The sequence below is a fragment of the Daphnia pulex genome, chromosome 4, assembly GCF_021134715.1.
Source record: "Daphnia pulex isolate KAP4 chromosome 4, ASM2113471v1".
NCBI classification, from domain to species: Eukaryota; Metazoa; Arthropoda; class Branchiopoda; order Diplostraca; family Daphniidae; genus Daphnia; species Daphnia pulex.
The window spans coordinates 1,231,061-1,245,599 of record NC_060020.1 but is presented as its reverse complement, the minus strand read 5'-3'; the positions used below and the strand labels follow the sequence as shown (position 1 = coordinate 1,245,599).

Sequence of the window (14,539 nt, the reverse complement as noted above, 5' to 3'; positions counted from 1 at the left end):
TGTTACAAATGAAACTATTTTGCATGCGATCCAGTATTCATCATCAAATGAATCAGCTATGCACGGCAATGTGTCAGCGCCAGCCGCTGCCGATCTTTCCCGACAGCTGGCGAAGAAGAAGAAGAAAGAAAAGAAACTCAAATGAAAGTAGAAGAAGAAGAAGAAGAAAAAAAGAAGCGATGAACAGAATGGGAATGAGAAAACGAATAGCTAAGTAGTTGGAGGGCTCGGATGAAGAGTTTTCTTCTTGAGAGAGAGCGGCGAGCCGCCAGGGCCACCAATAAAAAAGAGGACGAATGGAGATATAAAAAGGAATAAGGAGGGATTTTATGGTGTGGAAAACGAGTGGCAGGGCCCCTTTAGTCTCCGAGAAAACAGGAGAGAAGAAGAGAAGATATATAAGAGAATTGCTGGGCGAGGAATGAATGATATCCGAGGGAGAGAAAGAAAGAAAGAAAGAGGGAAAGAAGAAGAAAGGAAATTGGTATTAGCATTCGAAGAGTGTCCATCGCGACCCCCAGCTGGTTAACATAACTTTGGGGCCAACGTGAGATATTTACTGTAATACTCCATCATTTCAAATAATCATTTGCCGCCATTTCGCATGCCGAGAGATGGAATTAACGAGATGCGGAAGCGCCATCAACTATAACCGAAAGCAAACAAGGGCGACTTTTGACGAGCAATATGGAGCCGAACGAAATAAAAAAAAAGGCTAAACGGGCCACTAAAAAACTCGACTTGAAAATGGCACACACACACACACACACACACACACACAAAAGGGGGGGGGGGGGAAACGGACGGAAACGGAAAATAAGAATTTAAGAGGCGCTTTTAAGCTCTCCGCTTTTGTATGACCTACCCGTCAATGAGAGGCACTTGAGCCAAGATGTTCTGGGCGGCGATGAGTCGTTCTTGCAGCGACGAGCCGGATCGTAAGGCCAATGGGAGGCCGACGCCAACGCCCGTTCCCAGCGCAACCAAGAGAGCCATGCAGAGAATGCACCATTGCTTGCCGCCAACTTCGGCTACTTTGCGGGAGCGTGTATCGACGTAATGCGCGCAAGAGTCAAGTTTAGGATCGAGCAGCAGCAGCAACAGCAGCAGCCGAGAAAATGAATCCCAAAGCGTTGCGTGGTGTCGATCAACATAAAAACAAATAAAAAAAGGCAAAAGAAAAGAGATGAAAATAACAAGGCTAATCATTAGTCACCCTAGAAGCCCACCCCAACAACACTTTCCCTTGCAGCTATAGAGTCGGATAGATATAGACTATATGCACAGCGAAGCTCTATAAACGACGACCGAAACTTGATAGCGTCTCGTTATCTCAACTACATACCATAATGTTTTCCTATTTGTGATATAGTACAACCGAACTTGAGGACTAGAACTCAAAATATGTTTTCCAAGCAATCAATTCGCGTGGATCCGATGGAGTAACCCCCCCCCCCCAACAACAGTATTATTAACACAATTATGTTCTTTCGGATATCATTTTCGCGATTTTAGAGATACACTAGAGTAAGACTGTATTTTTTTTTCTTTTTTTTAAGTTTTAAAAGAGAAAACATCTGACAATGTTTGTTTTTAAAGTTTGGAAATGTGTGACTTTGAACAATGTTACTATTCTTTTTTAGTTTTTGTTGAAAAGTAGTCCCATGTTCGCATTACTTTGTGTGGAAAAAAAAAACTACAAGAAGTTCGGGTATTTATAACAAATTTAATTGTTATATTAGTGTTAATCAAATTGCGCTAAAATTTGATTAGCACTCTTAGTAGTACAAAGGATCGATTAAGAAAACTTATTTATTGAACGCGTTTAATTTTTCAGGCAATAAACATGTCAAATAATTAAGCGGAACGGCAAATGTGCCCCAGGCACAGGAACACGGGAGTACCTCAGAGTCGAGTGCCATAAGCTTCATTTGCCTAGCAGGGAAATCTTAAATTTGTATTTTAAACATTTCCATCTCCTAAATAGTCTGACATTAGGCACCCTTTCAGTTTGAACGAGCTTCGGTAACGTGCAATCGTTCTACAACAGGAATTAAGTGCACAATCATCCAAGATAGGTCATATTTCATTTAAAGTAATGAAAGCTTCCCATCCCAAGACTCGAATCGGATATTTGCGCAAAGCTAATTATTAATTTCAACCTCTGTGCGAAAATAAATAAATCTGCCGATACTTGTTTCGCTTCAAAGTTTCTCTTGCCTGCTTAGATGTGCCGAGTAGGCTACAGCTTGAAAGGAGCCATCCAATTATTGTGATCCCCCAGCAACGGCTTAGTTGTTTTCTACTTGGCCACTAAGCAATTTATTGAATTATCAATCCATTGCCAGAAATCTTGATGCTCCTATGAACTTTGAGAGGGTGGGGGAGGGGCGATATAGCGCAATTAGCATCCATTAGTTTCGCCTGCTCCTTTCGAGACTCACCGACAAGTTCATAGGCGCCGCAATGCTCAGTTATTTAGACTCTTACGTCATGATCCACCGCCCACCCCCTCAACGAATGTGTATTTGCAGATAATAATACGACAGTGTGGCAATCCCATAGAGTTCCCGCTACTGTTGGGGAGGTCTTAACTCTTCAGTTAAAAAAGGAGGAGCCAGGAGTCTGTACAGTACTATATTGTATGCAGACACGGAGCTATAGAGAAAGTGTCTCCATAGAGGAGAGGGGAGTGTACTATAGGCGCCGTCGGAGTAAAACAGTCAACAGACATCCAAGCCTCTCGTGCACAGTTTGCACGAAGATATTGAGCGACAGTATAGTAGAGAACGAACGCGGGCGGATCGATTTTCGCGCGTGGCATAACACCTTTTCACATTACATATCGATATAGACGTCTGTAGGAGAGAGAGAGACTCCTGTTCAACTAACCTCTTCAGACCCCCCCTTGCACACACAATGGCAAACTGTGTGTACGCGTCGCACACACAAGAGGAGATCCTATACACTGCAGTCTTTACGGCTCTTATCTCTTGGCTGCTGTAGTGCTGTACCCTCCTGTTTCCGCGTGACCCTCTTTGCAACTCCATCCATCCGCACCGCCTTTTTATATGAACTGCGCATCCCCCCAACAACAGCAACAACCAGCCCCCCTCCCAGCAAAAGAAAAAAAGAAATGCATTGATGTAATAATAGGAAGACGACCGCGCGTCGATTGTGTAGGAGCCCGTCGCCAAATGTCACTGTTGAAGGTGACGCATATTATTTATAGACAGGACAGGAGGTGAGAGCAAAGAGAGAGGCCAGGGTGGCAGGAAGGAGCGTCGACAGCCGAGGGAACGCTGGCTGGCTGGCCTGTCTCCCGCCGATGTATGTACATTTCTCCCCGTTCGCTAGTTTCTTTTTTCTTTCCCTTCCATATTTCTTGATCTCATTCCAGGCAATCTCCTATATAAAATGCAATAGGCCGTGCAAGAAGAGGAGGAGCCAAAAAATAAAAGCCGGCTAAAAGAAATTGGGAGGAAAAAGGAGAAAAAAATGGACGACTCTCCCGGCGACATGTCACGTGAAAACGGTAGACGTGCGTATATATACGCCATTCAGCTTCAGCATTGCAATTCAGTTGGCTCGTGTGTGTTGTGTGTGTGCCTTTGGCGCCATCGTCTTTTCCCCCCAGCCCAATACATACACAAGACGACTGTACGAGATATACACAACGGGACACGAGCCGCGTGCCCCGTCATAGCCAAACAGGGACTGCGATGGAGAGTGGGAGTAACGGGGGGTTTCACGCTCAGTCGGTGCTGATGCTTCTATTCGGCACTGGTACACACACTCGTCATGTCATCGCTAGGCTAGTCTATAGAGTTGCGGCTCCCGACTGTTTGCGCCACCCCGAATCTCTGGGCCATCATTCCGAGTTATTGAATTGAATCCCATCACGCGGACGAGCGCCTCAAAAGGAGCCGGAAAAAAAAAGAAAGAAAGAAGAACGAAAAAGAAAAAAAGGGGAAACTGTGGAGGCCAGTCGAGATGATGAAGAGCCCACACCCTCGGCAACAGCCCCCATCGTCCAAAATAACGCGTCACGAAATCTAAATGGTCCACTATCCCAACAGCTTCTGGGGAGCTTTCAACTCGACGACGACTTTTGCACATATTCTCACGGGGGGGCGAAGTAGGAGGGGGGGGGGGCCAAGTTGAAGAAGAATATTGACATCGCAACGAACGAACGGAATGGAATCAAATAAGCCGAGCTGCTGTGATGTCCGAAAAAGAAAAGAAAAAAAGAATAAGGCGCAGACGTTTCGGGAGCGGCTTAGACTGTGTCACTCTAGAGAGTTTAAGCGTAGGTAGTAGTAGTAGTAGTAGTAGTGCATTGTCGACGCAGCAATCTCGTTATTGCACGGGACTTTCTCGGTGGGACCCGTTTAAAAAAAAAAAAAGGCAAAACGGAAAAAGAATAAATAAAACTATATAAGAAAAAAGAGAGAAGATGAAAAGAGACGAAGGTGTTGCGCTGCTTGTCCACCCGACACTGAATAAAATATACACTACTCCCCCACGTAAATATATACATTGCTCTCCCCCGTAGTACTAGACTTTTATTTATCTGCGCTGGCGAAAGATCTTCAAGACAGCCAAACGATTGTATGCCACTCGGTGTAGTATATATACACACACGCAACGTTATTTTTTCTTTCTCTTTTTCTTCTTTCTCCTCTTTTTGGCGTTCGCCATTTCCCAGTTGAAGATGCTCGCAGGGGCAGGGGCGCTGCTGTGCTCCTGCTTGAAAGGTACCAAACTCAAATACAGAGGAGAATAGCCCCACGCGTTCCTTTCTGTATACACAAGGGCTCTCTTCAAAGTCATTCTAATCAAAATATCAGTTAGAGCAAAGAGAAGGCGAGGTCGAGAGCTGCGAGGCCGCAGGGACTGGAACTGGACGGACGTATATACTATGGCCGGGGATATAGTCTTCTTCTTCTTCTTCTTCTTCTTAGACTTGTATATAGGTACTATAGCCTCCTCCTCCTACTCCCACCCAAATAGAAAAGTCGACATACAGCTGCGACGGAATTTCCCTCAGACTAGAGAGAGCTCTAAGACCTAATACTCTTCTTCTTATAGGTCTATAAAGAGCAGAGAGCTAGCCGGCCTGGGGGGTAAGGAGGGCAAAAAAAAAATAAGAAAAGAAAAGTCAAAGCTGATGAGGATGTGCTCAAATATCAAATAGATTATGGATCCGATGGCCGGATCGAGGCGTTGGGAGAGACGGGAGAGACGGGAAAGACTAGAGAGAAGATCACTAACGTGACTCACGAGATTAATGACATCAATATCATTCAGCGATAAACCGAGGATTGAAAATTGCCATCACAGTTCGGCTTGCGCTCGATAGCTACTGCCGCAATAGTCTCGGCCAGTCATTTGTAACAGGCGGAATAGACTAATTGAATTACAAGGTCGATAGAATCATATCCCATTTCCAAGTCGGACGCTCAATAACATTTGTGTAATCTTGGCAGGGGAAAAAAAAGAACCCACAAGCTAACGAAAAGCCCCATGATCTACTTTGACTGGAAAACGTGACGAAAGAAATACAAAGTCTATCATTGGTTTCCGATCGATCCAAATACGATAAGCAGTCAAAAGTCTGGTCGTTATTTTGTGTGTTGAAAAACTATAAATCAACGACGTCCTTCTCGGTTTTTTTTTGAATCACGAAAATGCACGACATCATTACGGGTAGCGGGTGTGGCGGGTCCCGGTATAGTCGTAAACGTACTACTACGACGGGGCGATTCCCGTGCTAGCTAGCTGCTTCATAGTCCAATAATCCCAAGTATTTCGTTTCATTATGCATCAAGAGTGGTCTTAACGCCTCGTAATGGCTGGCTGTTTGTTGAGAGAGCGCACCGAGGCAGGGCATCTACTGCGCTAATATAAGAACCGTGATGGAATGGACAAGCAGCAGCAGCAGCAGTCGCAGTCGCCCAAGTGCCCTCCTGGCATTTGATGCTGCTTTATAAGCCCCGGCAACTGCAACGGCGGGTGTCACACACGTAGTCGCTCCCTCGTTCATTTTCCAATTCGCCAGCCGAAGACGCAATGACCGGAAACTTTGTCATCACACAAAACAGTTGAGCGAAAGGGGGGCAGTACACATACGAGAGCGTGACGTCGAATAAAGACATTGGGAGCGCCAAGCGGAGGAGAGACTCTTGACATGCAACATTGGCCGTAGTACAAAGTAGTACTCGAATGTAATGGCACAGGGTTGTTGATTGTCTAATTCAATCACTTGCTCTTATTACGCCAAACTGTCGATGCATTGTTATTATTATTATTATTATTATTAAGATGATTATGAAGTCCAGCAACACGCATTGTGTGCACTCAGCCTGTGTCGGGCGCATTATAGATAAGCCCCGGCCTGTTGTGTGTTAACAGACATTGTCGCTCACTAAGTCGAGAGACGGGAGTAGGTAAAGCGCTTCTCCTCTTTATGCGTCTGCTATATACCCCGGCTGCTGTCTTACGCGGAGACAATAAAGTGTTGATAGGAGACAGCGACAGCCGTGGGGCATCATTATGATTGGCATTCTGATTAATAAAGCGCTAACGAGAAATGAACGACTTTGACTTGCCTGCTGGTCGGCTAGACTGCTGCGAAGCCGAGTCGCTATCGTCGTTCATCAAGTCGTCGGCGTCGAGACCCGGTTCGGCAACCATCGACGCCGAACCGTTGAGCGGATGCGGCAGATGTCGACGGGCAGACGAAGCCGAGCCGGCTGACGCCTGACTCGACGGCGATAGGAAATGACTTTCGACGATGCCACCGCCGGTGGAGTAGTGTTGATGCAGTCGCCGGTGGTTTCTCGGAATCGTCCCGCCTCCATTCTGGCCGTAATAACCGGCCGGTATTGAGGAAGAAGAGAATTCAGATCGGCCGTTGAAACTGCCCGGTGAACTGCACGGCTGTGTTTTATTGCTGACGCAATTGGGCGTTACCAGAAATTCGTCGCCGATCTTGTCCAAATTATCCTGTTGAAACAATGATTCCATTGATTAGTCGGGTAAAAACGTATTACGTATCAAATAAACTCTTGTTTGAACAAACATTCATTTTCGATTTTTCCAGCTGCTATTTCATTAAAGATAACAATTGTAAGTAAAGTCTCAACTATGCATTCCATTTTCCATCTATTCACGAGAAAGATTTGTTCAGTTCATTCTGATGATCCATGTGGAAGTCGCAGCGTTCGGATGGCCGATCCATTTCATGGCTACGAAACGCAAATTCGGTGCACAAGAAACGGTACATGCTGTTGCGTAATGGCTACTATTAGGCGAAGCAGTATAGCGTAGAGAGAGCTTAGCATATCATTTTGCTTTCAAGTTAAAACAAAAAAAAAGGAGGGGCTGCTGTTGTTGGAACGGCAAGACTTGGCTTGAAGCGGAAAAAAAAAAGATGAGCGTCCCGGGAGAGAACACGGGGGCATGATTTGTGGGCACAATGCTCACCATACCGCTGGGTTGAGCAATCACAGCTGCTCGTGAAGAGAGTTTTGAAATGGAACAACGAGAGGACGCCGAGGACGCCGGCAATCAAAACAGAACAACATGCAAGGAATAATATAAGGAAATAACAGCTCTATCTCTTTCCTTTTTTTTCTCTTTTTGCTTATTCCATCTCATCATCTCCCGCCGGGCGTGTCCGACGGCCCGTCCGCCCGTCCGTCTGTGCATACTGTTTGCCATCGCCGTTTCTTTTGGCTCCCTTTTGTTAAAAACTACACTACAGGGGGTGCTGGTGCCTATTTACCTTTGAAGAAGCGCCCAGCAGTCCTCGGCAGAGGGCCATTCAAATTGAGTGACAAGAGCAAAGTGCCAGCAGACTTGTCAAGTCGCTAGAGGACCATCCATCCTCTCCATTCTTATTCCCGTCTTCCCCAAGATATAGTAGTAGTACTCCTCCCCCTTCAAAAAGTTTTCAATGACTCGGCTCTCTATAGAAAGAGCAGAATACGAAATGTCCAGTACTGCATATATAGTTACCAGTCCGGTCGACTGGAAATGCAAAAGTCATGAGGTCTCTCTCTTTCCTCTTTCGACTCGTCTGACTGTCTGTCTTCTCTTGTGAACTCGACTCAACATACAGCGGAACTACACTTCAAAATAAAAAATAAAAAAAAAAGTTCCCAAGGTGTGACCCCATTAGAGAAAAGAGCGCGCATGCAGAGAGACGAGGGACGGAGACGAGTTCTTCCTGGGCACCCATGTGTGACTTGTGTATGCATGTAGCTGCGAAAGTCTATAGAGAGAGAACCCAGAGTTGAAAGATAATAATCTAACGAAACCAATCTTTCGTTTTTTTTTTATAACGAAGCCCAAAACTCGAGTATACGCGCTGCAAAGGCATTCCAGCAGCCTATAAAACATAACCAACACGTAGGTAGGACTCACTATTTCCTCAAAATAAAAGCCAATTAGAGAACAGATTTTTTTTTCTTTTAAAAAAGAGAGACCTTTAAATAAACTGGTTCGACTACGCCTGATATTGATATCGTTTGCGGGTGAGCAAGCACGCCATAGTTATTCGTTACAGCGAACAAACTCGATCGGGAGAAAAATAAAAGTCGTGGCTGAAACCTTTTCAAAGTTAAGGGTTTTTCGATTTTCGTGAAAGAGTTTGTAATAATGGAGAGTTAAGCTATGCCCTACGTATATGTATAGCGTTCGCCACTTGTAACAGATACTTGCCGGTGCAATTCCAACCCCATAAATTCCGTTCGATTACGTCACCAAGTCGACGGAAGCTTTTATTTTTTTTTTATTTGACTAATAATTCGCTGCTTCAGTTTAAAAGCTTGTTTTAAAAAACAAAGAAGCCTTACGTCGAATATATTGACTCTCCCGAAGTCCCCAGGGGTTGTTATTGCGGACTCGGCGTGTCGAAAGTGACGTCACCGGTTTTCATTTAGCGCGGGAACGAGAAAATAGACGAAGGGCGAAGCTGACGGGGTTTTCCCCCGTCGATATTGGGTGGACTAATATCATTTCGAGACCGAAGGAGCCAGGCCGGAGCCAGCCAGCCAGTCCTGCCATTTCTGTGATCAGGTGGAATCCTTTCATGTGAGAACTGCGAAGCTATCCTGGCATCATCTTGACTTTTTCACAGCTGCAGCCGCTGCCTGCCTTCTTTATTCGTGAGCGGTTCATAGGAAGCAGCTGTTGTACCCCCAAACCCACCCACTCACGCCATTTCCTCGCCCTTTTTTTCCGCCTCTTCGTTCAAGAAAACTCTTGGCCGACAGCGAACCGCGATGGAACCCACTCCACCAAACATATTCTATCTCTTTCATGCCGTTCTTCTCTTTCTTCATCTTTCACACACACAAACAGTTCTAGACCTATCAACGTCATCATCATAAATAAGGAAAGAAAATAGGAAAATCCTGCGTCCGCTTGTGTCGTCTCCTTTCGGTTCTTTTAGAAGAGGGGGACAGCAGCTCAAGGGGAAGGCTACTGGTAGCGCCGATGTTTGCGCACGAGAACTGCATCACCAAAAAATTGGATCGAGCCGAAAAAGCCAATGATGCAATTCCCTCAAATTTTTCGATTGCTTCGGGTGCTGCGGCCGCCCATAGCCGAGGCCCCTACATAAAGCAATACAACCACAAAAAAAGGGGCGTTCTTCTATCGACATTCAAATCATCCGCCAATAACCAACGGAGATTTGCCTAATTTTCAATTACATTCGAATTGGGGGACAGTAGCGCATGTAGTTGTTTCCTGTCTGATGATTCGATATAAAGGTGGTACCAACTCTCCGTTGTTCAATCACCTAATAAAGTCAAAAAATGTTTTTTTTTTTTTATGTTTTTTTTTTTTTTTTTAGATTTAATTTCCGTTGGAGAAAATTGATATTATAAAGCGGGCGCGTTGCTGGTGGGGGGTATAATGCCGACAGATTGGGAGCCCGCGATCCGCTTTGCATATCCTTATCGATTCTCGCCTAGCGCATTCGGCTCGGATTTTCTTGTTATTTGTCGACTGAAAACGCGTCCCGCTGGCAATTGCATTGCGATAAAATATGCGACAACGGCGAGCGACGTGAACTGTTTGACAAGCGCAGCCACCGGAAATGATGACACTAACGGGTCAAGCGCTGCATAGATCGTGCACGAGGCAAAAAGTCCCAGAGTCAAGAGCGAGAGATGAGAAAGCACACAGAAAGAGACGTCGAAGAAAAACGTCCATGTTTGCGCTCGACGCGTTTCCGAGCTCTCGACCCCAGAGCCAAAAATCAACTGGGAGCCGAGTAGTGGCCGGTAACACTTGCGTCCAGGCCATTGAGTATAAATAAATACACCAGCACCAGCAGCAGCAGCAGTACTGCACGCTCCTAGACTGATAGCTCTCCTTTAGCTAGGTTCTTTTTTTGTTTCCTTTTCTTTGTCACGGACGGAAGAGAAAAAAGAACAAACAAAACATTGGCCGCTGGTGTCACTTCGTCCGGCTTGCATTGTCGTTCAAAACTCTCTTCCGATCGCGACTCTTTGGCACCGTATCTAATCGGATCCCAGTTATTTGGGGTGGGCTGCTGCTGTATATGGAGAGTGAGGAGGGAGATTTCTCTTAGTATTCCGTGTATTCGTTGTTTATTTTTTTTCTTTTAGCCCGCTGGGTGTGGCCGCTCTCCAGCAGCAAAGCATCACTACCATCAAACCTTCCATCTCAGGATCGGGCCAAGTCCTTCAGTCGATGCCTCATCTCTTGGACTGCCTTTCTTATTTTTTTTCTTTTTTTTTTTTGGCTCTCTCCTATTGTCATTTCTTCAATTTTTTTTCTTTTTTTTCTTTTTGTGACATTCTTTAGGCTATAGGACGTTACCCTGAAAAGGAGATAACGAGCTGGGAGAAGAGAGAGAGATAATGGTACGAGCGTTTATGATATCCCCAAGTCTAGGCCCCCTCCCTCCCTCTCTTGCATCCCAGTCGTTTAACTCGTCGTTAAATGAAGTTAAGAGCGCGCATCAAACTGGGTTTTTAACCTTGTGTAAAAGAGACAACAATTGAGAGGAACAACAAACAACATTGAGCTGTTCGACGTCTTATGAAAAGAGAACGAAAAAAAAGCAATAAGACGCGAAGATGTCAAAACTTTTCGTTTCCTAGCAACCTTTTGACGATCCTAGTTGACAGTTTTAGTCGCATTTCTGGCCCCCGCTTTGGTAGTTTCTCTCCGACGTGTTTTGGGCTCAGAAAGGGCCGAACAAAAGCGGCTGACAGCAATAAAAGTCGGCAACTGTCGACTTGAATCGATTCAACACGATGATAAATAAAGTCAACGACAACTTCAAGTATAAAAGACCCAGGTTGGAAGGAAATGTTTCGTGTGAAATAGATACGATTTTTCTAGAGCCAAACTGTATAAAAGAGTAGTTTTTTTATAAAGACAAGTCTCAAAAGTTTCGTGTTTCCAACTCGGCTAGTATACGTGACTACTAGGCAGTCGGGAAAAATCGGGAGAAACTTGGGCCCTATACGATGGAAAGGTTGCAGATTCATTAGCATTCTAATTAAGTCGAGAGTAACTTGCTCATCATCGTTGACTGGCTATACGATTGCAACGTCCGCTGATGCACTCACGTCTCGTTTTTAGCTTCCCAAGCTGCGAAAGAACTTTTGTGCAGGAGCCACCAAATGGGCGTCCAGCACTTGGCACATATTGTGACAATCTTTCGTGATGACTGCTGTTGGTCTCCGATGGAGAGTTCCAAGAGATCGCACCCAGCAACTTGGGTCATCCATTCCATGGCCATCTACAGATTTGCACTGAAGACGATGATGCTCGTTGATCTTTAATACAAAGAGCCGTGTTCAATCAAACATGTCGCAAAGTCCGAGCTGCTAGAAGCCCCAGCGACAATCTATTTCTCTCTCGGTCGGACGATCGCCGAGAACAAAGGACCATTGGCGTTATTATCTTTTGGACGCCTCTCGCTTTTTTCATTGAACCATGTCGAATGTCCATCGTCCCGTAACGGGTGGTCATCTATTTTATCCCGGCAGGAATAAAATAAGGCCGTCGAGCCAAACAAACAAACAAATAAACGACTTGGCTTAAAATTATCAGCTAGCAGAGAAACGACCGTGGGGTGCTGCGCTCGACAATTTTTAGACGTTTCCAAGTTACCCGGGACTTTGATCGACCAAATCGGCGACGATGTTGATCCTGAGCCCCATCGAAAAGTCTCGTACATGCTTGTAAGGGAAACGTGTAAGTAAGTTTCGACGAACACGGAATACCCTGTTGAGAAATCGCATTCAATCAAAGACGGACTCTATACACTCCAGATCAAGCCGAGGAGAGAGTCTAATCTAAAAATGTCGCCAGTTCTATATCGAGCGCGAACGTGACTCTTCAACAACATGATGACGTCAAGCAATCTTTCTCAATTTTCAATACCCATCCATATTCTCATCAAAAGCTCGTAGCCTCTACGAAAATAATTCGCTTGGTCACTCGTGAACACGAAAAATCGGCATTAGGCGCAGACGCAGGATATATGTTTAAATTTGTCCAAAGCGGGATTAATTATCGGACATCTTCATTAGAAACACATTCTGATTTAAATTGCAAAGGTGTAAACCAAACATTTGTCAATTAGTAATCTAAACCCATGGCAACGTCTAACTCTCCACTCATTTAAATTAAATGCGAGTTCCAATGAATGGCGAAAAGGTTCGTAGAAATCGTCCACGAAAGTCAACGAGACTGTGAAGCGAAACTCATTCAAGGGCCCATTAGTGCTGCTGCTGCTGGATGTCTCAAACACATAATTGTAGGGCTCTGTCAAATAAGATGGTCCAGTTTGCAACGGACCATCTCGGTTGAATCATTTCAAAATAAAAATTCGCAATCAACTATCAAAATCATTACTAATGATCATGGTCCCGATTTTTCTCACAAAGGCGTCTGCAATTTGGCGGAATTCGGTCAACTCAATGCAATAAAAAAAAAAGACGCATTGGCATAAATAGCGGAGCAAAGAAAAAAAAAGTGACGGGCCGGCGAACGTGACGATTTCAGTAACCACACAGATGCAGCAGCTAGGACAAAAGAGGAAAGTTAGCTTTGCTTCTTTGGGTAGATTTTGTGAGCTTGTTTATAAGGTGCTAAGACAGCCTTGTAAGTGTAGACATACGAGGCAATCATAATGCTATACACAAGATGTTGACATCCAGTCCGGCACAATACACCAGCTGATTGGCGGAAAAGTCACGCGACGCCTGGTCACGCAGCGTCTGTTGCCACGGCATCGTCTACAAGAGTCTATATGTACACTCTATCCAGCACATTTGGCCATGGCGAGAGAGAGAACGAGAGAAGGGGGGTGGGGGAAAGGGCCAGGCAAACAAACGCGTTGCCGAGGTAATAGCCAAGGCAAGTCGACGTCAATGTAACTCAGAAATACATCAGGCATTGTCATGGCACTAAAAAAATGTGTTCAAAAATTGCTCGATGAAATAGACTGGCCGTCGAGTGACGCAAAGTGGCAAATCATCTTGTCGGAAACGTTGCTCTGGCATCTTTGTCGGGTGTACTACGCTATACTACAGTCATTTTCTATGTAATACGTAAGAGGATTTCGCCGGTTCCTTTTCATTTGATTGCACTTGGGATAAAAGAACATCGGGCAGCCGTGAACTGAACTGTGCTGAATTCTGGCTGCCGTATTTTCTCGTCTCTGTCTCGAGTGCGTCGTTGTTGCAGAAAGGAAAAAAAAAAGAAGAATAAAAAATGCTTGATCGATTCACGCCTTCCGGGAATTATTAGCTCTGACTTGTCGCAAACTTCGTCTAGTCTGCTACGTTGCAACTTGCAACTGTGATTGGCGCATTTGAATCCGGCCGGAGAAGAAGAAAATAAAAAGGTTCAAAGAAGAAGCTTAACAGACAAATTGGATACCCCATAAAAAAGAGAGAAGGATATGGAGACTTGCGGTTTTTCTTCTTTTTTTTCTGTTGTCCGCCTTTTTTCTTTTTTTGGCCCAACAAGACAGCCCAACCCCTATAGTCATAGTTTTCCCTTAGACTTCCATTTTACATATGATTTACATGTAACGAGTTGGTTCCCCCGATTTGGACTGATACGCGTGTGTAAGCCGATCGATTCTGTACTATACCGGCAGCAAATACAGCAGAACTCTCAACGAGATTGCTTGCTCGTTCCCCATCTCTTTTCTTCCGCTGCCCGCTTTTCCGGCAATCTTACTTAAGGCTTCACTCCAATAAATGCATCTTTTCCTCTCGTTATTTCTCCCCCTTTTTTTTTCTTCTTCTTCTTTTTCCCTTAAACCAATACAAGTCATCTTTTGCAAGCTCGATCGACCTTCGATTTTACACGGACCCGTGCTCTGCCGAGTAAAAAAAAACAAATTCCAACGCCCGTCAAATATACCATATCATGTTACTCGTTGCTGACAAAAAAGTCATAGATTTAGAAACCGGCTCATTCTTTTTTTAATAATGAGACTCGTCAAACTGCAGAGGAACAATGGAAGGAG

At 44.9% G+C, this 14,539-nt stretch overlaps 1 protein-coding gene across 2 annotated transcripts in view; it reads right to left on the bottom strand.

The window, feature by feature from the left end:
* Positions 1–14,539, bottom strand: part of LOC124192867 (dipeptidase 1-like) — a 41,439-nt gene that overhangs the window by 13,692 nt on the left and 13,208 nt on the right. For both annotated transcript variants that reach the window (XM_046586382.1, XM_046586383.1), the window contains exons 5-6: positions 6,612–7,008; positions 866–1,031 (exon numbers count right to left, since the gene is read on the bottom strand). In XM_046586382.1, the coding sequence (XP_046442338.1) occupies positions 866–1,031; positions 6,612–7,008 (563 nt within the window). The remainder of the gene's footprint in view (positions 1–865; positions 1,032–6,611; positions 7,009–14,539) is intronic.